The sequence below is a fragment of the Gymnoscopelus braueri genome, assembly GCF_963280865.1.
Source record: "Gymnoscopelus braueri genome assembly, chromosome: 10".
In the NCBI taxonomy this organism is placed as follows: Eukaryota; Metazoa; Chordata; class Actinopteri; order Myctophiformes; family Myctophidae; genus Gymnoscopelus; species Gymnoscopelus braueri.
The window spans coordinates 52,678,830-52,705,043 of record NC_137611.1 but is presented as its reverse complement, the minus strand read 5'-3'; the positions used below and the strand labels follow the sequence as shown (position 1 = coordinate 52,705,043).

General features: G+C 41.2%; 1 protein-coding gene across 1 annotated transcript in view; it reads right to left on the bottom strand.

Annotated features, from left to right (window-relative positions):
* Positions 1-26,214, bottom strand: part of fastk (Fas-activated serine/threonine kinase) — a 40,406-nt gene that overhangs the window by 5,692 nt on the left and 8,500 nt on the right. Inside the window, exons 5-14 of the mRNA XM_080440967.1 lie at positions 25,305-25,540; positions 23,273-23,588; positions 13,179-13,366; positions 11,479-11,627; positions 7,998-8,214; positions 6,493-6,652; positions 4,658-4,749; positions 3,819-4,056; positions 1,204-1,382; positions 124-388 (exon numbers count right to left, since the gene is read on the bottom strand). Of these exons, the coding sequence (XP_080297093.1) occupies positions 124-388; positions 1,204-1,382; positions 3,819-4,056; positions 4,658-4,749; positions 6,493-6,652; positions 7,998-8,214; positions 11,479-11,627; positions 13,179-13,366; positions 23,273-23,588; positions 25,305-25,540 (2,040 nt within the window). The remainder of the gene's footprint in view (positions 1-123; positions 389-1,203; positions 1,383-3,818; positions 4,057-4,657; positions 4,750-6,492; positions 6,653-7,997; positions 8,215-11,478; positions 11,628-13,178; positions 13,367-23,272; positions 23,589-25,304; positions 25,541-26,214) is intronic.

The following is a 26,214-nucleotide window of genomic DNA, read 5'->3' as shown; positions in this document are numbered from 1 at the left end:
CATATTAATGTGGGGGTCCTTGACATGAAAATGTTTTTGAGCCACTAGTTAAATAAAGCAAATTACAGTCCTGGTGGGATAGAAAATCAAAAACATAACAAGCCGCAATATCGGCTCACTGACCTTTTGACCTGCCTGGGGTCGGCCGCGGTACCGTCGGACTCCCCCCGCTCGGCAGGGTGGGGTCCCGACGGCGAGGAGGGGGAGGGGCCCACGTCGGCCCCCTCGGGGTAGACCACGCCCTGGTCGTAGAACCCCGGCAGGTCCTGAGCCCTGATCCCCGACCCCACCACCCCGTCGTCCTCCAGGATCTTGCCGATGGAGAACTGGAACAGGGAGTCGCTGGGAGGATGTCCCGGGCCTCCCGCTGCTCCTGTGCCCCCAAGGCCTGTCACAATTATTACGTCATTGCCCAATAGCAATTATTTGACGATCACCATTATCGTTTCCATGTTGTGTGTCCAAAAAATGTTCATGTATTTTCAAACATTTTCCAAAAATAGCAGATCTACAAGCTTGTAGATCAGCTATTTACGCTATTTTTAAAGGTAGGGTAAGTGATATTTTTTGGTTAAAACAAAATGTTTTGTATTAAAAGGTTAAAGCTCTATATTCTGATAGTAACATTGCTATAGAGTGTTTGTTCAGTAACAGGGGTCTCCATGTCTCTCAAGCTCTTTAACAAACAGAAAATAAATGTTTAGGTAGGTGACAAAAGTTCAGCCAATCAGGGTATCAGTACCCATTTATCAGCTTTATTTTTATAGCGTTCCAGTTCCAATATGTTCAGCTCATTTCTTTGTGTCATCACTTCCAATTTTTGTTTAATCTGTATCCTGACTGAGGATAAAATTGGTATCCTGACCTGAAAACGCATTTTCTGTTTATCAAAGAGCTGGAGAGACATGGAGACTCCTGTTACTGAACAAACACTCTATAGCAATGAGTACTATCACAATATAGAGCTATTTATCACTTATTTTAACCAAAGAAAATCACATATCATTTTGGGGGTCCTTGTCATGACAAAGTTTGAGAACCACTGATATAGTAACTAAGTATAGTTTTTCAGAAAACTGTTAGGATTTAGAAGACATTGTCGAATCGGCCTCAGGTCTTAATGGGTTAAATCGTTTCGCAATTATTTGAGCGACAATTAATCGTCAAGTAAAAAACATGTCATAATGGTCGACAGGCCCTTACCTGCGCCTCCAGCCGCTCCTCCCTGCATCAGGCCGTCAGAGGGAGGGCTGCTCAGGGTGGAACTGTCCTGACTCTCCACCGACGGGTCTTTGTTCAGACCAGAGTAGTAGTCTGAGCCGTGAGGGGACACGTAGTAGGAGCTGTAGTCCAGGACCCCCCCTCCAGCACCGTTGGGGCCACTGAAACACACATACACACAGTTAATCATTCAGTGCCAATTTTGTTGAAAAAACGTATGTTGCTATAATCAGTGGTTCTCAAACTTTTTCATGTCAAAAATGTTTTATGTATTTGGCCGCGGACCCCAATCTCAAAATATGTTGCTCCAGGGACCCCCCCAGAAGCAAAGATTTGAGTAAAAAATGTTTGCTTTAAAACATATATTCAAAGATTTGCAAATATTTTCACTATTTCACTGAAATAGTAGATCTACTATTTTTGAATAGCCAAAGTATAAATGAACGGTTAGTGGTAGTGGTTAGTTACACAGATGCGTTCCCAGTTTTAATGGGTTAATAAGATGACCCCTAACCCAGTGGTTCTCAAGTTTTCAGGCCGCAATCCACCAAAATAACCATATTTGAACTGGGGGGAATCCTCCACCCTGTTTCAATGGAAAGGACGCTCAACCCGAGGACAGTCTTGAGAAGGTCTTGAATAAACTGGGTGCAGATTCTGATAATACATAAATGGAAGAAACAAGTCTTATAGTCTTTTTTAATAATCGACCAAACGAACATACACGCAAACAGGCAATCAGTCCTTCGTCAGTGTTACTCAAGACACCCTGACAAGCACTTCGAATTGTAGGAGTGGAGGCATTACATTTTTGACTTGGTCCCACACATAAATATTGTGAAAATAGCCTATCTACATGCTCACAACGCCTCGCATGTAGATAGGCTATTTTCAAAAATGTTGCCTCTTTCTTAGGTAATATTTGACAATTTGCCCAATGTTTGTTTATTACTTTTGATGCAGTAATGGTCAAAAGTAATTCATGTGCAGATAACATGAATTACCAACATGTATACACTTATACTGTATGTTGGTTTGTTTACTGTTGAGTGAGAAAACAATGTTGCACATTAAGCAAGTCATCTGGGGACCCCCCCAAAATCATTTGGGGGACCCCCCTGGGTGTCCTGACCCACAGGTTGAGAACCATAACCACACACATAGTTAACATGAGGAGACACGTAGTACGAGCTGTAGTCCAGAACACCCTGCACCTCCTTTAGAACCACTGGAACAAACACATAGTTGACAATACGGTACAAAGAGAAGTCCAACGTGCTTCAGCCTGTGAGGTAGAAGGGCTCGGTGCTCAACAGGGACAACTGAATCAGAAAGAAAGATACCTAGGCACTTCAGAAGAGACTACACAAATAAGATACTGGAGCCCTGGACTGGTCTGCACATTATGTATTATTTTGCAGGGGTGACTGATGTTTCGACTTGCGTCTTCCTCAGCGTAAAAAAAAAAGAAGACTTTGAGCAAGTCGAAACGTCAGTCACCCCTGTAAAATAATAAATACGGGCACAACAGTCGAGTGCTCTAGCATTATATTTGGGTAGTCTCTTCTGAAGTGCCCAGATATCTTTCTTTCTGACATAATTAACAATATAGCCGACCCTAAAGGGGGCTACAGTACGCGCTTCCGTCTGAATTCTGAACCTTTTTCAGACAGGGTAGGTTCTTCAGTGTGGACGCTTAATTATAGTTCTAGTTATCGTGCTTGGTGTGAACGGCCCTTTAGACTTGACATCAGTGTGTGCATGTGTGCCACTGATGGGCCTTGAGCGTTAGCTTGTAGTTTTGCAGCTTTGCAGCTGATGTTAAGTTGGTTTTCACGTTTCGTGTTTATTCTTAACCCATTGACTGACAAGGACGCCTTATGACGACTTATTTTCTTTTAGTGGTTTTTATAAAAGATCGCGCTGTTCTCTATCACCCGAGTGATCACTTTCAGTTTCTTCTCACAAGGATCCGGAAATGAAGTCATCCGAAGATTTCCGCCTCCGTCCACTTCCTGTTTAGCTTTTTCATGGAAACAGCAGTATCTTGAGTTGACTTTTTCCCGCTGCATTTTCAACGTGCTGCTGCAAAAAAAAGGGGCCTTTGCTGTTGGAATGATTTTTCTCTGGGCGACGCACACTGATACCGGGTGTGTTTAGAAACGACCGGATGAGCGATAATAATGGATCTAAATTTTCTGTGACCAGTTGAAAAGGTAAGAAAAGCGTGCATCTTTGGCGAGAAATGGTATATTTACATGCTATTAGAACGCAAGGGGGCCGTCACGGTTGGAATATTTTTTCTCTGGGCGACGCACACGGATTCCGTGTGTGTTTTAAAACGGTCGGGCAATGAATATACATTTTCTGTGATCAGGTGAAAGTAAAAAACAAACCGAAAATTGCCGGCAGTGAGCAAACACATGCCAGACATACGTCTGGCAGTGAACGAGTTAAGTTAGCGTGTTAAGTATGGCACAGTAAATACATATTCACCTTTTGCAACAACAACGCATCCTCCACCTTCCTAAGACACTTTGGCTAAGCATTCCCACCGACTGTATTCAGCAAACACTAGAGTTGTGACTGGAGCGTACCTGAGTTTGTGGTGGTGGGAGGGGCCTCCTGGTGACTCCTCCTCCAGCGCTGACGAGGAGAACGGCGAGAACTTCTGGAAGTCAGAGGTGAGGGTCGCTACGGCAACAGGCCCCGCCCCGTCGACTGGTTTGGAGGCAGGGAGGGGAGGGGCAGGAGCCAAACCCCCCAGAGGAAAACCTCCACTTCCTGTTCGGATGGGCAGAACACGACCACACCCGTCCATCCATAGAACAAAATCTACACAAAGATTAAACTACTTCATAACATGTTTATAACCACATTATTAAAAGGTGCTTTAAGTTATATTTTTTGTTAAATTAAGTGTTAAATAGCTCTATATTGTGAGTAATCATTTCTATAGTGTTTGTTCAGTAACAGGGGTCTCCCTGTCTCTCCAGCTCTTTAACTCTTTGACTGCCGTGGACACATTTCGGCGTCGAATTCTGCCAAGGCGCAGCCTGCCGTGGACGAGAAAACGCGTCCTTTTTTTGTGAAATTCCACCAGAAGGCGCTCTTACCTAGCCTATGGATGGCCCCTTCACAGCGAGTGAATGAGAGAAGCAGTGTTTGCTTCCTGTTTATTTCCTGCGGGGAAACGACCATATCTCCGTTCCTCTTGCTTTATGGCAAAAGCCTCATTGAAATGGCCACAGCTGTGCAATGGATTACCGCAAGCGGATCATTCCCCCCCCCCCAATACTACGGTAACCCTGTGCGTGTAACCAGCCGATCACCGTGAGGATGGAGGTCACAGAGAATATTACATGATTTTTCAAAGGTACCACCTGTATTTATGTACAGAACTATGTATAATAACCAGATTATAACACATTATTACCTGTATAATAACCAGGGGCCAACACTTCATCTTGTTTGTAGCTCTGCTCTCCAACCAGTTGCCTGAGGGCCTCCGCCACTAGACCCTTATAACTGACAAATATATACATACAGGGATTATCATTATACACAAAGTGTTTATTCCAGCAGAATGCACCTTCCACTTGCCCGCTCGAGCCACTTAAAATCTTGCCTAAAATACAAATAAATACAAATAAACACCTAACTTGATTGAAAGTGTAGCTGTGGTGCAGGTGTTTGGTCAATAATTTGTGTGAAATTGTCTTGTTAATTAACATTTACAACACAGTGTTTCATGAGCCCATCTCAGTTGGATGAAAGGCAGATGACAGAGACGTCTGCTACAGTCATCAGTCCACACATTTTTGGGTCGCGGACCCATTTTTGAAAAGAACTATCAAGGACATTCCATCAATTGAAACAACTTTTAAGATGTAGTGAAGATAGTCTATCTACAAGCTCGCAACGTGTTGTGAGCTTGTAGATCGGCTATTTTCACTAGATTGGGTTCTGGGGAGACATAAAATGTCTCTTTTGGGTCTTGAGCTAAAATGTGTGGGAACTAGGGTTGGCCAAATGGAGACATTTTATTAACCGGTTGCCGTTAGGCCTTACCGATTAATTAATCATTAACCGTTAAGGAAATATGTTCCCCAAAAAAAAGCGCTATTTACCAATAAAAAAAAGAAAAATACACCGTCCCCCCCCCCCCCCATAATATAATGCACTATTTACACATTAAAAGTGATGTGCCTTGCATGCACGGGTGCTGTGGTTAGTGCAGGCTAGTGCCTGACTAGCCGACCTGCTGCAGCGATAACCCGATGCAAAAACAGGCTAAATCCATCGTTGATTGCCAATTGCAGTGTATGTGCAAAACACGGAACTGAGTCGCAGTTCACCCGTTTGGGGCGATTAGCAGCCACAACGCTGGCTGCGTTGTCGTGAACACATGCAGACACTTTCCCAGTAAGTCCCCAAGCCTCCACCGCATCATTTAGTTTAGCTGCCAGGTTGTTTGCTGTGTGTCTGTCAGGCATGCTCTGTGTCAATAAGACGGCTGAGTTCACGTTCCACTCCTCGTACTCTTCATTTTGTGTTTACTAGTGTTAGTTTAGTGGAAGTCACGTGTGGTTGCGGGTGTAGACTTGGCCCTTCAAAATAAAATGTGAGAATATTATAATTTAGTTTGTGGACGGAGTCGTTTGCTTTCACTGCCAATGCTGCTGGATAACCTGTATGTTTGATCTGCGAGAAGTTAATATAATCTTAATACCCCCTGTTGCCTTCATTATATTGCTCTTTATTCTCTTTATTTTTTACTGTTTTATTATTATATTGTTGTTGTTACCTATGCTGCTGCATTGTTATGTTGTTATGTTACAGTTAAGTTATGTAGTTAATCTAGGATGTAGGTCACTAACAATAAAGCACAACCTTGAACCTTGAACTTTATAAGGCTCAAATATGTTTGCGGCTCCAGACAGATTTTGTATACATTTTTTGGTCCAAAATGGAAATTGGAAATGTAACAGCTGAAATCAATAATACATCAGTATTCCGAAATTAACCTGCGGGCCGCATTATGTGAAGGTGGGGGTTGCATGTGGCCCCTGGGCCACCAGTTGTCCATGTATGCTCTATAGGCTCCCTGCAGTTAAACCACTGCTCCACACTCTATAGGCTCCCTGCAGTTAAAGATGACCACTGCTTCTAGTGTGCACAGTGTGTTCACATTCACTACAGCCTGCACAGAGCGCTGATTCTTTACCGATCCGTTAGTTTGGGAAGAAAACCGCACACTGGTTGACATACCTGTACTTCCTGTTGACCTCGTCAGCAGTGAGGGCGTGGTCAAACATCAGTACTTTGTGCTGGTCTTGCAGTCGGGGTCCGCTGTACTCCTGGTACTCCAGCTCTACGGCCGCGTCCAGCAGGGACAGGTAGCGCCGCACGATCAGAGCGTACGGACTGTCTGCAGGAGACACAACCATACCTGTTACCAGTGGTGGAAAAAGTACTTTTGTAAAAGTATCAATGCTGCAATGTAGAAATGCTCCGTTACAAGTGAAAGTCCGGAATTCAAAAAGTACCAAAGTATTGGTATCAAAATGTACTTCAAGTACCAAACGTAGAAAGTACTCATTAGGCAGAATGTCCCATTTCAAAGTTTTCAAATGTATAAAATGCATACAAATATTTAAAAAAATAGCAGATCAAAAGGCCGAAATGTACATAGGGCTGAAGTGGTTTTGTAATAATAATCAAAATCTACAAAGTAACTAGTAACTTAAGTCAAATAATTATAGAGGAGTAAAAGTACAATATTTGCCTCTGAGATGTAGTGGAGTAGAAGTAAAAGTACTGAAAATTGGAAATACTCCAGTAGAGTAGAAAATACCTGAAAATTGTACTTAAGTACAGTACTTGAGTACACGTACTTAGTTACTTTACACCACTGCCAGTTACTGACCACTACTCATCTACTATCCTACTTTCAATATTTGTGTTGAATATTGTTCCTTTTTCTGATTTCACAATGTACAATATCTATATATATTTCCTTTCTTAATTTACAGTAGCCAATTTAGTTATGTCAATTAATTGCTCAGAGATCTCCTTATATGGGCATATCAGCATGCCCATATACAGTATGGGCATACACTGATGACATCATGGATCTCCATATAATGGGTATAAAAGGGACAAGGACTGACAGATACAGATATCTCCATATATGGGCATGAAAGAGACACAGACGGGTACAACGGGTACTCTGACAAATCCCAGACACTATTACAGACAGTTTGTAGAACAGCCATGTCCACTATACTTTCAAAATATAAAAAAAAGTGGGGGGGAAATCCGCTATTTAGGGAAAATGTTTGCATATGTATGAACATTTTTCAACATGGAAACGATCGACTATTATGCTAAATAATTGCGATTATCTCAAATAATTGCGACAGGCCTAAGTCACTTGCCACTTGCCACTTATTAGCCCGCGGACCTCCATTTGAAAAGATATGCCAGTCAGGGACCCCCAGTTTGACATGCATTAGGCTATGGACCCCCATGTAATGGCATTTCTATCTCTGGGAACACAATTTATATTGTAAAATCAATCAATCAATGTACAAATGGAACCAAATGGATATGTACACTCTCAGAGTTACAGACCCATAAGGGTCCATTTGGTTCCTAACTATCCATCATTTAGCTGGGGACCCCCTGGATCTCCCTCAAGGACCCCTGGGGGTCCCCGGACCCCACTTTGAAAACCAATGGACCTAAGTAGCAGTGGTGATAAGTGTATTTACTGGTAACGTTGCTTATGAAGGCGGTGCTGAAGACTCTGTGCAGCACCAGACCAGGGAAGTGACCCAGTTGGAACAGGGACATCAGGATGTTGACCGTGGCCAGCGGGGAGCTCAGAGCCTTCAGCTCCAGAACCACCTCCAGCTTGCTGAAGAACTGGACCTGGTTGGACGGACGGTACGACATCCTGCTGAACGGAAACACCAGCTTCTGGATCACCTGCGGGGGTCAGAGAGGTCAGAGGTTAAAGGTCACATTTCAACCCTGAACGTTGCAGAATACTTCTTGCCAAAATTAAGTTAGTAAATTTGATTTCAGTAAAATGTTAGTGTAGTGTTGTCTCAAGACGTTTTACATATCGTCGCTGTCTGGCAGAAACCAGCTAACTCCATTTTTGAGCTTTTTATTTATTTTTTCATAAATCAGTGCCATTATAAACACCCTTTACGTCTGTGTGTTGGTTAATTTTTTTTTTAACCAATGAAAAGTATTAAAAAGTCGCTTCTGACAAAAGCAGCTAACTCCATTGGATCCCCAAAATTTCTGCTAAACCAGCTAACTCCACCAAAGGGGGGTGGAGTTAGCTGGTTTTGCTGACTCCAGGCTCCACCCCCTTTTGACCTCCAACCTCATTGTGAGCTTGGAGATCCATTCAGCTGTTCTTATCAATGATGAACAAAACCTCCTAAATCCACTTTTTGTTTTGTTTTTGTCATTTCCTGAAAATTTTCTTTCTTTTTGTAGTAAAAGAATGCCCTACTTCCGTCATACAAGCTACAAGCTCACAACGCGTCACATGTAGATCAGCTATTTTAAAATGTATATTTAAAGGTAGGGTAAGTGATATTTTTGGGTTAAAACAAAAAGTATTTTGTTAAAAGGTTAAAGCACTATATTCTGATAGTAATCATTGCTATAGAGTGTTTGTTCAGTAACAGGAGTCTCCCCGTCTCTCCAGCTCTTTAATAAACAGAAAACACATTTTCCGGTAGGTGTCAAAATCTCAGCCAATCAGGAGAAAGTACCAATTTTTAAGCTTCATTTTTATAGTGTTCCAGTTCCAATTTTGCCTGCTCATTTCTTAGTGTCATCACTTCCAATTTCACTTGTTTAATCTATATCCTGATTGAGTTCTCTATCCTGATTGGATAAAATTGGAAATGAAAGTGAAACTGAAACGAAAATGCATTTTCTGTTTTATAAAGAGCTGGAGAGACAAGGAGACTCCTTTTACTGAGGCCACATCCACACGGAGACGTTTTAAAAAATGTCAGAGACGTTTTCAAAAAGTTTACTGTACACACGGAATCGTCTCAAGAAATATGTGTGTCCACACGAAACCACTGAAAACAACACAAAACGAAAACGCTGTAGTTTATATGCCCGGCCTGTGGGTGGTGCTGTGGTGTAACTGTAAAGTAACTAAGTACATTTACTCAAGTACTGTAATTAAGTACACTTTTGAGGTATTTTTACTTTACTGGAGTATTTCCAATTTTCAATACTTTTACTCCACTACATCTTAGAGGAAAATATTGTATTTTGACTCCACTACTAGTTACTTTGCAGATATAAATTATTACATTACAAAACATACATTAACCAGCCCCATCAACCACATTAACCATACATTAGCCCTATTTTATACATAGACTATTTGAAAATAGCCGATCTACAAGCTCACAACGCGCATCGCAACGCAATGTGAGCTTGTCGATCAGTTATTTTCAAAAATGTTAGTACTTTTACTTTTGGTACTTTTGATGACAATACTTTTGTACCTTTACTTTGATTGAAGTAACATTTTGAGCACAGGCCTTTTACTTGTAATAGAGTATTTTTATATTGTGGTATTGCTACTTTTACTTAAGTAAAATATCCGAGTACTTCTTCCACCACTGAATTTGACCCATAATAATAAAGATGCGCTGGGGCACGCATATTGCGAACGTCGTCACGAGCGTCCTGGCTTAACTCAACCTGGTGTTTGCACTTTCTTCATTTATAACCCGTACATCTACATAAACGTTCAGATTTCAAATATAAAGTGCTTACCTCATGGCCATGGATGTTACAATTCACTTCGGGTGGGTATAAGTACCTGTATCTTCCGTATTGTTCAATAAAAAAGCATTTTAATCCGATCGGCGGCCATTTTCTCATAGAGTTATAATGTATCAGAGTGTAATACACCTCCCAACCGATAGGGTCGCGTAAATTAGAGCACATGGAGAAAATTCGGAGACAATGGCCACCAATCGGATTAAAATACTTTTTATTGAACAATACGGAATATACAGGTACTTATGCAGGCCCGTACATAATTGTAACATCCGTGGCCATGGGTCAGCACTTTATAGTAGAAATATGAAAGTTTATGTAGATGTACGGATTGTAAATGGAGAAAATGCAAACACCAGGTTGAAGTTCATCCATGACCGTCGTAACAGACGACCGTCATGTGATCCATGGCTAGCACCAAGGTGTTTGTTTTCATTCTTATAAGACCGCATGACTCATTTGTAATGCAAGTGAATATACATTAAAAAGAAACTAAGCGGAAAGTAACTAAGTACATTTACTCCATGTCCACTTGTTGCTGACGGTGGTAGTGTAGGAGCAGTGCTGTAAAAGGCCCATCGCGTTAAGTAGCTTCTGCAGATCTGCTACTTTTGATACTTTTGTGCAACGCGCTAGCAGATCTACAAGCTTGTAGATCTGCTACTTTTGATACTTTTGTGCAACGCGCTAGCAGATCTACAAGCTTGTAGATCTGCTACTTTTGATACTTTTGTGCAACGCGCTAGCAGATCTACAAGCTTTTGGATCTGCTACTTTTGATACTTTTGTGTGAAGCTGTAGTTTGATCAATAAGGCGCCGACGGGGGCCGCCATGTTTGTTGTTGCTGTTGGGGGGGGGTGTCGGTGCATGCGGGGGGGATGGGGGGAGGGGGAGGGGGGGGGTCTATGGCGTCATCGGTTTCAGGAAAGATGCGTCTTTAAGTGTACACACGGAGACGCAAGGGTAGCGTATTCAGATTAATTCACTCCGGGACCCGTTTTCAAAAATATGCGTATTGCAGACCTAAAACGCCGGCTCCGTGTGGCCGAAACGTCAAAACGATTAAAAACGTATGCGGATTCACCTAAAAACATCTCCGTGTGGATGTGGCCTGAACAAACACTCTATACAATAGCAATGAGTACTATCAGAATATAGAGCTATTTAACACTTATTTTAACCAAAGTAAATCACTTACCCTACCTTTAAGAGAAAGGGAAAGTGGTTAACAAGCTGTAGCAGTAATCTCACCTTGCTGTCCAGGTGCTTTTAAATCACATCACATCGTATGTGTTTATGTATGTCAAGTGCGTACACGTACATTTGTATTTGTTGATGTTTTGTTCATCTTGTGCAGAACTTTGGTCAACGGTGGTTGTTTTTCTGAATGCGCTGTATAAATAAAGTTTGATTTGATTTACCTTGCTGTCCAGGTACTCAGCCTTCTTGACCAGGAACTCGGCGATGGTGTCCAGCAGACGCGTCTCTCTCAGTCGGTGTCTGGCGATGTACTTGGCTATGAGGGCCATGGTGTACGGAGTGATGCTGTCCGCCTTCTTAGGGAGCTCCTCTGAACACACAACATGGTAATGATTAGGCATGGAACCATTTATTAAAATCGATTCAAACTGGTGACAATTTAAATCGATTTAATAAAACATTTATTGCGATGCAAAAAGCAGAGGGCGCGTAAAAAAAGAGAAGAAAATACAGGATCTTTGTAAGAGAATTGATTAAAAAAGTTTTCAGTCATTTGCTACTGTATTGAAAAGAGGTTAAGAGAAAACACAGTATTACAAAAAAAAGAGAAGAAAATACTGGATTTGTGTAAGAGAAAAAAAAAAGGTAATTTTTCTGAAAAATATTTTTTGGGTTTAACCCATTAAAGGGATATTTCACTTTCAAAAAAACTTTGGGTCATTTTATCGTCTACTCAGGCTTTTGTGAGCCCCCCAGACCGTTTTTAAGTTGCTTGATTTAGTATTTAGATATTTGATAATCATTTTATCAGACACGCCCCCTTCCTATACAAGCCCATTATAACGTCAAACTCCATTTTTAACCTGTTAGATTCATCAAAAACACCCGTCCTTGGTTCTGCTGACTCACCCTGCCCTCCTAATACGTGAGGGGGCCGTGTTTTTTCGATTACTTTTTTCATTTATTTTATTACTTTTTTTTATTGCATTAAATTTTTTTCATTTTCCCCCAAAAATATAAAAAATAAATGAAAAATGTTATCGAAAAAACACGGCCCCCTTGCGTATTAGGAGGGCAGGGTGAGTCACCAGAACCAAGGACGGGTGTTTTTGATGAATCTGACATGTTAAAAATGGAGTTTGAAGTTATAATGGGTTTGTATAGGATAGGGGCGTGTCTAATAAAATGAATATCAAATATCTAAATACTGAATCAAGCAACTTAAAAACGGTCTGGGGGTTTCACAAAAGCCTGAGTAGACGATAAAATGACCAAACGTTTTTTTGAAAGTGAAATATCCCTTTAAGACCTGAGGACGATTCTACAAAATGTCTTCTAAATCCTGACATATGTTACAATGTCAGTGGTTCTCAAACTTTTTCATGTCAAGGACCCCCAAAATGACATGTATTTGACCCCCATCTTAAAATATTTTGTTCCAGGGACCCCCAGAAGCAAATTTGATTTGAGTTAAAAATGTTTGCTTTAAAAAATATATATACCGTATTCAAAGATTTGCACACATTTTCTAGATTTTTCTAAAATAGCAGCTCATAGAGCTCACAAGCTCATAGCGCGGCACTCAGTGCCGCACTATGAGCTTGTATATCTGCTATTTTTTAATAGCCAAAGTGTAAAATAATGCTTTTTAGCCCAAATCTAAAAATGACACAGATGCGTTCCAGGTCTTAATGGGATTTAAAAAAAAATGAAATCGTATCGTGAACCTAGCATCGTGATTCGAATCGTATCGTGAGTTGAGTGAATCGTTACATGCCCAGGGATGATAAAAGATTAGACCTAAAGAAAACTTGTAGATCTGCTACTTTTTGCATTTGAATCCTGAAAAAAGCAACAGTTTTGGACATGACGGAGGTTTCCACCTGACAGAGATGATATGATATGATAATGTATATTTTACCCGCCAGGCTGTTGATAAATCTCTCCTGTCTGTTCTGGTAGAACAGGTGGGAGCTGAAGATGAGCTCCAGGCTCTTGTTGCTGGCCTCTCTGGCGCAGGCCGCCAGCATCTCGTCCAGCAGCGCCATCTCCTGGTCGCGCACGCCGCTGACGCTGGCCAGCGTGTGTTTGACCAGACGGAGGATCTTTCTGAGGGGAGAACACAGAGCAGAGAGTTAAGCTCTCTGTGTCCACTGTGTCACATGTACTAAAACTAGTTAAGTTAACCTCTCTATGTCCACTGTGTCACATGTACTAAAACTAGTTAAGTTAACCTCTCTATGTCCACTGTGTCACATGTACTAAAACTAGTTAAGTTGACCTCTCTATGTCCACTGTGTCACATGTACTAAAACTAGTTAAGTTAACCTCTCTATGTCCACTGTGTCACATTTACTAAAAACTAGTTAAGTTAACCTCTCTATGTCCACTGTGTCACATTTACTAAAAACTAGTTAAGTTAACCTCTCTGTGTCCACTGTGTCACTACTAAAAACTAGTTAAGTTAACCTCTCTATGTCCACTGTGTCACATTTACTAAAAACTAGTTAAGTTAACCTCTCTATGTCCACTGTGTCACATTTACTAAAAACTAGTTAAGTTAACCTCTCTGTGTCCACTGTGTCACTACTAAAAACTAGTTAAGTTAACCTCTCTATGTCCACTACTGTGTCACATTTACTAAAAACTAGTTAAGTTAACCTCTCTTTAGTTAATGTGACCAGTGGACACAGACTAGTTAGTTTAACCTCTCTGTGTCCACTGGTCACATTAATCCATTAAAGACCGGGAACGCATCCGTGTCATTTTAAGATTTCTTTGGCTATTCAAAAAATTGCAGATCTACAAGCTCACAGTGTGGCACAGAGTGCAGCGCTATGAGCTTGTAGATCTGCTATTTTTGAAAAAAAATTAAAGATGGAGTGCCATGATATTTTTCAACCCTAAAACCTGATCATAAGGTATTATTATTATGTAAGGATGTTTTTCAAAAAAAAAAGAAAGTGTACAGTAAGTGTTAAAATGTTGTTTTTATGTAGACACACCCACCAGTTCATTAAGTATACCTGGTTTCACTTAGCACCACCCATCTAATCCAGTCCCTCCGCCTCCTCCTATAAGACCACCCACCTGTCCTAGTCCTTCCCCCTTATCACTAAAGGACTGCCCATGGTTCTGCCCATTTGTTTACAAAATGGCAGAGGGAGGACAAATTGGACAAATACAGCCATATATGTTTGAACCTGAATCTGGTTCAGATGAAGATGAGGAGGAAGAAGAAGAACTACTCCACAACCGGAAAGCCTCATCAACCCTTTGCTCAAATCCCAAATGCTCATGTGTGCAACGGATAAATAAAAGGCTTAAAAAAGGACAACTTTGTTTTTTTTACAACCAAGGTTTATATTTTAGCTTGTAATTAAAGTAAATAAAAGACGAGTGTTATTTCTTTTTCATTTACTGCTTTCTATAGTTTTAGCAATTTTCGCGATCTTTTTTACAGCATTCTGTCCGGTGGCTAAATATTAGCCTGGTAAACCCTCCCTCCGAAAATCTCATTTCTATTTGATTCCAGGAGTGAGTCTGGCCTGATAGCCCATTCTGCAATATTGGCTGTGGGCTGAAGTTGGGCGGGAGTAATAACGTTGACTGACAACCCCTTCAGCCAATGATAATTTTTCCCCTTCAGCCAATCAGCAGTTCACCAGTCTAATGTGACGCAACGGGACTTTTGAGACTTGCCATGCCCAAAATGGGTTGCCTTATTCGGATACATGGGTGTCACTGCCCGCCCCTACCGGTTCTCTAAATTTTTATTTTTAAATAGGCTTTGTCATGATTAATTGACCACATATATGAAGTTAAACAACTAAATTCTATCCAAACGATTTCTTATAAGTAAATTCCGTGCCTCAAAATAGAAGTTAGAGAGCTTTTTGAAGTAAAAAAATAGCGGAGAATATAGCGGACAAGAAAAAGATGGCTGCCGTTCGTGTTTTGGGCTCACTCGAACTCGCCACCTGATTGGCCAACTGCCGCTGTCAATCACAGAACGATGTGCGACGACGCTGATAGGCTCGGTTAGTTGGTAATTCCACTAGAAACCCCCACAATGGGCTATCAGGCCAGACTCACTCCTGGAATCAAATAGAAATGAGATTTCCGGAGGGAGGGTTTACCAGGCTAGCTAAATATGCCTTTTTTACACAATAAAAAAAGGTACGGTGGTCTTTGATGGCCAGATGTGAGTTATTGGGGGCTAGAAGAGCTACTGTAAATAATAATAAAGAAAACGCCGGGTTATTGTGTAAAAAAAATACATATTTAGCCACCGGACAGAATGCCTCCGCCCACTGTAAAAAATATCGCAAAAATTGCTAAAACTATAGAAAGCAGTAAATTAAAACATTTTAACACTCATCTTTTATTTACTTTAATTACAATCTAAAACATAAACCTTGGTTGTAAAAAACTAAAGTTGTCCTTTAAACAGAACCATCAGTTGTCATACATTCTTACAGATGTGCCATGGTGATGTTCAATATCCTGTGATCCAAGTAGAACTTTATCTTACAATGACTATGGTATCCATTACATCAGTGACATTATTTATAGCATCACTGCACACATTTTACTATCATTACAATGCATTTGTATTCCTTCAACCTGACATTCCCATTTAAATGGGCTATGTATTCTTTCCATACATCCCCTTACTAGAAAATGGAAATATAAGCTACAGTATATTACAGTAGTATTAGAGTATTCAGAGCCATTTCCACCTTGATAATACACTTCTGTTTGCAGAGGCACAGATAATTCGTCTCTTTTTTATTATATATGACAAACAATCACGCTGTATCTATTCCAACTGAACTAGCTCTAGCGACCCTAACGTTGGCTGAGACTGTATGACTCGAGTTGGTCCCGCCCGCGTCGGTATGTTCTGCCAATTTAATGTCAATGTTTTACCTTCTGAACATCGTATGAAAAATCTAAAGCTAGGCGCCGTAACCTACATATGTCTGTTGTTCCGACGGCGTGAAACAACGCATCGATGGGCTCAAACAACCGTTTAAAACCTTAGTTTGTTGGCAGCCTGCGTTGAATTAACATGGAGGCTCGTCCCTGATCTAACTCTACGCCATGTTAAACGGCGATGCGCGTTCACGACCAACACTGTCTCTGCACGTTGAATTCAACGCAGACCGGCACAAAACCCCGGTTTAAAAGGTTGTTTCAACCCATCCATTAATTTCTTCACACCGTCGTAACAACAGACGACTGTAGGTTACCGCGACTACCGTTACATTTTCCATACGATGTTCAGAAGCGATCTTATTGACGCTGAACTAAATCCCACAACTAAACGGTGGGGGAGGTCACAGACACAAGGCTATGTCAAACCGATTCATGCTCCTAAATCATTTTATTGGGGCTGGCGGATGTTTTAATTTACCGGTAACGCTCCTGAGGTGCTGCTTTCTGTGTCTCCAGGATAAATCGTCGGAATAGAACCTGGCTTCAGTACTGTCCTGTTTGCAAATCCCATATTGACTTGCACTAAGTTGGTGAAGCAGTCATCAACAAAATGGGAACTAAACACCCGAAGCCTGGTAGAGGGGGCTGAGGGAATAATCCTGTCTTTATAAATGAAATTAAGCCATTGATCACGTTTGTCCGTGTCAATGGGCAAAGTGTGAAACGACTGATTGATAGCTGTCACACAGCAGTTAGGCACAGAACAACCTGCCATGGTCACACACGTGTGTTTGAGGCAGCTCCGCCCACAAAAGGTTGTAGTATAAATGACAATGATAATGAGGGGAGGTGCGGTGGGTGGGTATGGCCATTGTTACGTCAGTATGTCGCTGTTTTTGGATTGGTACGTTTGACTCTCAAGGTTTCAGCCTCCAGGAAAAAACTCCAAATAGTCAGAGAAGACATGAAACACCATAAAACCACCAGCGGGGGCCTTAATGAAGTTCTATCAACCTCATAGACACATGAAAAACAGAAAAAGTGCAAAAACATGGCACCAGCTCTTTAAAAATGTGTGCAAATCTTTGAATATATATTATTATTTTTTAAAGCGAACTGTCAAGGATATTTGAAGATAAACATTTAAAATTAACTAATGTGATAAGATGTTCTCCTGCTTGGCTCCACCTTGCTTCAGGACTCTTTGCCTGCTAGACATCCTGTCTCCAAACAGAGACATTTGCATTCTTTTGTTTTGTCATCAGGCTTGTTGACTAAATTAACATCTCTATGTGAAAACTGTCTGTGTGTAGGTGTTGAGGGGGTGTGTCTGAAACAGGCCTATTTAACCAGAGGTAGAATATGACCTCAGTGAGCAAAACTGGATTTCCATTGCATGATGCTGTTGTGTAAGGTTTGCTCCTTTTACTCGAGTAAAATCTCTCATACTTGGAATTCTGAATTCTTGTCTGTCTCATCATTATTGTATAATGAGTGCTCCAAACAGATTCTGCTATCACATTTGGAAGTCCTACGCCGACGATTTTTGGACTGGGTTTGCTGCTGACGGTGTTTGGCAGTACAGTGGAGGGGGATCCTTTGCTTTGGAGGCCCAACCAGTCTTTCGCTGTTCAGCCAATCACCGCAGTAAGTGTCTTGTTAGTGGGGAATCTGTTTGGGTGTACTAGTGGGAGACATTGTTTCAGTTTTGAAGTATTAGTGATGTATTGTGATCACCATAGGCATTTTGATGGCCTATATGTAGGGAGACTGAAATGTCTCGCCTTTCATGCGCATGACACAGATTAGAGGGACTTTGCTTGATTTTTTGAATACATAGGATACAATATATGGAAAAATGGAGGCTGTGGACGTGTTTTAATCTTTTAAATTTGTATTCTTGGTGGAATGTTTTTTAGTGTTGCCGATTAACGTCAGTCGAGGAAACGCAGTGGTCATAAGCCGACACACTCAAACCGTTAGGTCATGTTTAGTAAGGTTGTGTAAATGCGTTCAGTGACTCTTAGTTTTTGCATGTATTTGTATAGAAGTTATTCAATCAATCAATCAAACGGTCGCCGGCTGTCTGTTCAGGGGGACTTTAGTCCGGTCTGAGGGTCCTGTTGTACAGAGTTACAACAAAGCTAGCACTGAATGAATGTGTGTGTGTGTGCGAGTGTTGTTTATTGTAATGTTGTGTGTACAAGACAACACAATTATCTTTTGATCAAGGTTAAGGATCCGCATCTGTAAGTACATGGATTTTTTTAAAGGCCTGTCGGGACGGACCGAGGCCTCGAGAAAACCGTCATTCTGCTGTCTTGAAAAGGAGGGGTACTGAGTAGCTTAAAATTCAAAGTGAGTATTAACTAATATAACTAATAATAGATAGGAATTTTTAGATGATAAGAGTGAATTTGTGTTCACAAAATTAGGAGGCATTATCTCTGGTTGTGTGGAGAGAATATATTGAAACAAAAAGCGTCACATATAGTTTTATGTTTACATAGGTAAGTGATCTTGGTTTTAGGTTTATAAATAGGAAAATATGTGCTCTGTGAAGCACATACTGCCACCTATCTTAGATCAACTGTCACCTGTAGTTTTTCTTTGCTCTGATCTTAGTGGGAGTGTTTCAGTTTCTTTCCCTCACAGCAGGTGGTCGACACTTGGAATTAGGGATTAAGCCCTGTACCTTGGCTACTATGGTGATTTGATTAACCATTCCTGTTGACACTACAATGGAAGTGCCATTATTTTTAGGGATGAGTGATTGAAAATGTGATTTTAGGGTCTGGGTTGAGGATTTCTGCTCCATTGGGACGCCATGGCAGCAGGAATCCGACAAATACCAGTATGGGTTTTCTTTTCTGAGTTTTGGGCTTGTGGGAAAGTTATTCTCGATAATGTTGTTTCCTTCCCAATTTCTTTTAGGATCGGTGTCGTTCTATGGGAGGCTAACATAATGTTTTGATGTGATTTCATGTTGTATAATGAGTGTGTTTTATCCCACGTGTATTTTGTGACTAACAGCACGACTAACAAACTAATTGATAACTGACCTATTGAGACGTGCGTCGTCGAATGTATTACTTTCAATTTTTCTGGTAGCCGGGAACACTGGATTGTCCGATAATCCGAAACACGGGGGGTAATGTATGGTGTTTATTCTGATTTTGATTGTTTCAATTGTTGATTTTGATCTGAAGTATCCTAGTGCTTTTCCTACTGAATAATTGAGCATAAGGGCTGTGTAAACATATGACATGGTTTCTGTGTGTGCTTAGATTTGTATTGAATGATGCTAATTCATGTCATGTTTTATTTGTCTATTTTTAAGATGTTTTTGTAGTAAATGATTGCTTCTCTCTTAGTGACACAGACACAGGACTGCAGGACCACATCACTAAATAGCAATATTAATCTAGTGAATTTTATGGTAATTGGTAACTAGTATAATTGGTTTGAGAATGGATTTCTAAACATGAAGTAAGATTAGTTTACTATAGCCAGTGGTGTGCCTCTAAAGGCCATACATGACTAAATGCCATACATGTGGTTTAGTTAGGGTGTGTTAAATAATGTTGTTGTGAGTGTTTATTCTCAGGTCCACTTATGAACTGCAGTGGAACTGTTCTGGGAGAGGAGGAAAGAAATGATGACAACGTGCTAAATATCTCTACGGCTTGTGTGGTATTAAGTATCGTGGTTTGCTATAAAACATTGATATTTGTTTTTCCATATGCAGAGTCAAATATCATATGATATATATATATAGGTACATTATGTGTATAGCTACACTATTTGAAAAGATTTCATCTAATCCTATGTATTCCTGTATATGATAGATGTTGGCGAAATTTTGAAGAATGGCGTATGATGGTGTTGCTAAGGATCCTATGGAGTCTTCAGCCCTGGTGTTCACAACGGGGGATGGACTGGCTGAGTGGATGAGGAAAGAGCACTCTGACCTCTGGATCCCAAAAGTTTAGGAGGACCGGCTTCTGGACTAAGAACGACCTGGAACCACGCTTCACATTGCAGGACGGGGCAAACGCCACGGGAGGATGAAAGAACGAGGAGCTACGCAGGATTCTGAGAGGACACCGCAGGACATTCGCCATCCGGATCCTGGCGTTGTAAATGATTAGTTTTGCTACAGTTGACGGCATCACTCTTTTTGTGGATGCCCATTCCATTAACGGCAAGAGAATAACATTGCTATCACTTTGGTGAAACAAGATTTGGTGGAACAATGGACTATGGTACTTTGAGGCCATGAAGAAGGACCTTTTTGGAGCTTTATTTCTTTTATGATCTGTACCTGTATTTTGTAACTGTATGTTTCTGTACATTAATGGACTTTCTCCCTGTGCATTTTTGTTTTGTTGAACTTCTACATGTCGTTGGCCGGAAGGGTGGTCGTGGCTAATTGAGCTGGGCTGGATAGGAATTTTCCTGTGAAATTGAATATGGGTTTTTCGCCTATTCCTGCGATATGCTATGAGTATTGTTGTGTAAAGGTTTTTTAAATGTTAAAATGGGGGAAATGTCAAGGATATTTGAAGATAAACATTTAAAATTAACTAATGTGATAAGATGTTCTCCTGCTTGGCTCCACCTTGCTTCAGGACTCTTTGCCTGCTAGACATCCTGTCTCCAAACAGAGACATTTGCATTCTTTTGTTTTGTCATCAGGCTTGTTGACTAAATTAACATCTCTATGTGAAAACTGTCTGTGTGTAGGTGTTGAGGGGGTGTGTCTGAAACAGGCCTATTTAACCAGAGGTAGAATATGACCTCAGTGAGCAAAACTGGATTTCCATTGCATGATGCTGTTTTTTGCTCCTTTTACTCGAGTAAAATCTCTCATACTTGGAATTCTGAATTCTTGTCTGTCTCATCATTATTGTATAATGAGTGCTCCAAACAGATTCTGCTATCACAGAACATTTGTAACTCAAATCTTTGCTTCTGAGGGGTCCCTGGAACAAAATATTTTGAGACGGGGGTCCACAGCCAAATACATATTATTTTGGGTGGTCCTTGACATGAAAAAAGTAAGTTTTTTCAAAAAACGGTTAGGATTTAGAAGACATTTGTAGAATCCCCAGAAGCAAAGATTTGAGTTAAAATGCTTTAAAAAATGTTTTGCACAAATTTCCCCGATAACAAAAAAGATAGCAGATCTACAAGCTCATAGAGCGGCACAGAGCTTGTATATCTGCTATTTTTGAATAAAGTATAAAATAAAGATTATAGCTAAAATCTAAAATGACAAAGATGCGTTCCCGGTCTTAACCCATTAACTGCCAGAGGTATTTTCATATTTTTTTAGCCAGTGCCAGAGATTTTTCATTGAAAAAAAAAAGTACTCAGGAGCCGAGATACAGAATTTTTAAGTTTTAAGTTAACAAGGAAGTGGATAGGAGTCTAGATCTTCGAAAAATCATATCTCCTTGGTCTTTGGGTGAAATTGGAAAAATAAAAAATAAAAATAAAATTAAGTTCACGTAGATCTACGCGACTGGCACGTGGCGGCTTTAAATAGGTTCGAGTAGATCTACGTGATTGGCAGTGAATCAGTTAATGGGTTAACTAAAAACTAGTAAACCATTTACTGGAAAATTAGTTAGTTAACCTCTGTGTTAAAATAAACCATTTACTAGAAAACTATCTGCATATCATAATCAATGATTTATTCACCTAATTATTCACAGTCCCACTATAACCAGCACATCTTATATCACTGTACTATTTATACTACTTATACTATTATTGACACAATCCTCAGTTTATTTTAAAGCGGCACTATAACTTTTAAATAAATAAAATGTTGATGAATACATTGTAATTTTGTCCAATCTGTACGGTAGAGTATGTTAATCCAATACATCGTGATCCGGTCTAGGCCACGGCTAAAAAAATAAATAAATTAAAAAGCTTCCGGGTTCCGGTTTTGCGGAGCCGCTTTGTTTCGGTTCCCCCTGTTTGTTTCCCGATTTAAATGGAATAGAATTTCCCCGTGGAATAACAAAGGTAGTCAGACGCCAAATAGTCTCCGGAAAGTACACTCACATTTATATTTATTTAGCATTTAAAAAAATAAGCTAAACTACGCCGCGTCAAGGATTTTATTAGGTAGGCCCTATTACGATGCCCTTGATCGCGGCCGGAGTTATTTTGGGGTGAGGCTTGCGGGTTCTGGCCGCCTGATGACGTAGGGTTACTTCCGCTCCCGACCGGATCATAAACCCGAAAAAGGTATTGATCCCAGGCTAAGCTGTACTAGAGAAAACCAGCAGTTAAAGATGGATGTTGTTACGTTCCACTATGGTTGCTACTGTGGTTTTGTCCTGTCTATCTCTCCCCTCTGTCACTCACTACAGGTCTGAAGTCACCAACCCATCAGCTGTCAATCAAACTGTTACCTGGCCCCACCTTCATCCAATCACCACCATCTGCTGCCTATAAAAGGCTGGGTTCCACCTCAGCTCACTCTCTCACCAACATTCCACCTGAATACATCTATATGCCCAGAGCTAACCTTAGAAGCTACTGAAAGTGTTCTACAGTTAACCTGCTATGTGTATGCTGCTGCCTTGGGACAGGAAAGACAGAGGCCTCTGTACATAGCCATCACGTAGGAAGAACATTGTTAAGCACACTAGGTAAGGGGTGTTTGCCACCTATGTATTTTGACCCTGGTCATTGTTAGTGTAGTTAGGTAGGCAGTCTTTTGTTTTGTACTAGTTACGATTTAGTCAGGTAGTTGTTCCCTAGCTGTTTTGTTTGTTATTTTGGCAACACCCGAGTACCCTGGTAGTGGCTTACTTTTGTTTTGGTTAAACCTTATGCCCTGTGCATACTGAAATGTAAATATTGTAAATAATACAGCTTGAAGAGTAAAAGCACCCAGCACCTTTTGCTCAAACCATTGTTTCGCCTCCATTATTTGCACACCTTTGCTCAACAACCTGTTTTTCCATCCTGTGTTACAAACCCAAACCTAGACCCTAAAGGGTTTTCGTAACAATGTACTAAACTAGAACCAGAGTGTGTGGTTCCCCTTACCTGTTAGCTAGCAGCTGTTCCGGATTTGGGGGAGGGGGCCCGTTGGCGCCACCGCTCGCCGCCTCCTGCGTCTGCAGCGAGCGCCACTTGAGGCGGTAGTACGAGAGCAGGAGGAAGAGCGTCTGCGGGTGGCGCTCTCGCTCCAGGTTCTTCTCCAGGCCCGCCAGGCAGGCCTCGGTCAGCGGGTGCTGGCTGCCCGGGTGCAGCTTCATGCTGGAACTGAACACCATGCTCATGTCCTTCTGGTTGAACTGGCCCAGCCTGGACTGGGACTCGGACTCCAACACCTCCACCACCTGAGACTCACTGGGCAGACCTGAGGAACACGCATGGAGGGAGAATAAACATTAAGCCAGTGGTGGAAAAAGTAAAAAAAAAACGTTATTCTTACCTTTATTATGACGTTATGATATCCTAGGACGAGTGGTACAGTACAGAAATTCCATAACGGATCCGAGTCAGAGAAAATCTGCGCCTATGTTTCTTGCTTGAAATCGCGTATTTTAATAGCTTTTTTTTCGTTCTTGCTTGAAATCGCGTATTTTAAAGTTTTTTTCTGGAGAGATCTGATGTTTACAGTGAGAGAACACTATGCAACCTGTTGTTCTTGAATGCGCTCGAGCGCAAGCCGCGCTTTGACGACACTTCCGGTGCGTAACCGGAAGTGTTGTCAAAGCGCGGCTCACGGTGAGGGACATTCAAGGGCAACACGTTGCATAGTGTTCTCACTGTAAACATCAGATCTCTCGCGAAAAAACGTTTAAAAAAGCTATTAACACATTCCATGCCAGAGTTTAATCTCATAATGTACTCACCAGTGCCAGCGTTTTATTGTTGTTTTTTTGTTTTTTTCATGTCGCCACAGACCTCGCTAAATAAGTTAAAAGTGCGCGTTCATTTGGTTCTAAACACACAGCGGATCCGTGAGAAACGGCCAGCGAAAACAGTTTCCAAATGCGAGCCGCCATCTTGAAGATACAGCCGATCAACGGTAAACAGTGATCAGCGAGGAGAAAAACAACAACCGAGAAAATCGAGTTTTAAACAGGATCCCAGACAGGAAGCGGATACGATCGAAAAAAACGGAACCCGAATAATTCTGTTTCCGACCGGAAACCAGAAACGGAAATGGATCAAAAAAATTCGGAAAGTGCACCTGGGGCGATTACAATGGGAATCGGCGGTTCGCGTAGATCTACGCGACTGGCACGCTGCGGCTTTAAATAGGTTCGCGTAGATCTACGCGACTGGCATTCAATGTGTTAAAATACACGATTTCAAGCAAGAAAAGGCGCTGGGTTTCAACTGTGGCGGATCCCGTTATGGAATTTCTGTACCACTCGTCCGGTAAGAATAATGTTGGCCGTAATTCTCCTTTAAGTAAAAGTATCAATACTGCAATGTACTGTAGAAATACTCTGTTACAAGTAAAAGTCCGGAATTCAAAATGGACTTGAGTAAAAGTGCAAAAGTATTTGTATCAAAAAGTGCTTAAATAAAACTCATTATGCAGCATGTCCCATTTCACAAGTTTTCAAATGTATAAAAGTCTTTGGAAAATAGCAGATGTACAACCTTACAATGCGTCGCATTGTACATTGTAACTGTACATGTATTACATTACATTTCTGTTTGTCTTTTAGGCTTCGAGAACAAAAATTGCACAGGGAAGATTATGACAAATAACTAAAATATCCAAAGAAATTACAAAAATAAATAAATGGAAAATAATTGAGATAATCTCAAATAATTGCAATTAGGATTTATGTAATACTTGATACGTGACAAGCCTAATATAACATAACAGAACCTGTGAGACTCACTGGGAAGACCTGACAACAACATGGAAGACAATAAATCTTGTTTTATAGGAGAATGAAGTTAACCTGTTATGGTCATTTTGACTTTGGGATTCTAGGATTCTATAAAAGATCATAAGAAAAACTCAACGTTCTAACAACGGACGGCATACAGACAGACACACAGACCCAGGGCAGCCACTGCATTCAGACAGACAGACAGTACTACTCACCCAGGGCAGCCACGGCGTACAGACAGTTGACGATGCTGAAGTTGTCGAACTTGGAGCAGTCGTTGACGATGGAGTCGCACAGTGTGTGGAAGTCTGGCTGGTCCAGGATCTGTCTTCCTTCAGCGTCCTCCATGCTGCCGCCGCTGCTGCCTTCGCCCAATGCAGCCGCCGCTGCGTTCCCACTGCCGCCCAGCGCCGCGTCCGGACTGGTCCCACTGCTGCCAGCCCCCACAGCACTGGGAACAAGGCCAGTGTTTACACTTATAACACGTTTATAGCTAACGTGACCTTGATGAGTTTATGTCATTGAGCTATAACAGTATTATGACCTAGAGCAATGGTTCTCAAAGTGGAGTCCGGGGACCCCCAGGGGTCCTTGAGGGAGTTCCAGGGGGTCCCCAGCTAAATGATGGATAGTTAGGAACCAAATGGACCCTTATGGGTCTGTAACTCAGAGAGTGTACAAATGGAACCAAATGGACCCGTTAAATTAACATTGATTTAGCAAATTGGGGGTCCCAGAGATAGAAATGTAATTAAATGGGGGTCCGTAGCCTAATGCATGTCAAACTGGGGGGTCCTTGAAATTAAAATGGTTGAAAATCACTGCTAGAGCCGTAAAAATCTTCTCTTATGGGGTCCCTGGCATATCTTTTCAAATGGGGGTCCGCGGGCTATTAAGTGTCAATTTGGGCGTCCTTCACATGAAAAACTTTGAGAACCACTGACCTAGAGGAAGTTAACAATGTTAAATGCCTTTCCATTCATTTCAATAGGCTTCTCACCAGCACCACTTGAAGTAAATCAGACCCAGGCGTTGCATACTGCTACCCCATACTGCTAAATAAAAATGGAAACGGCACGCTGCTGTCATAGCTAGTTGTGTACAGTATGTGTGTATGGGTGCATC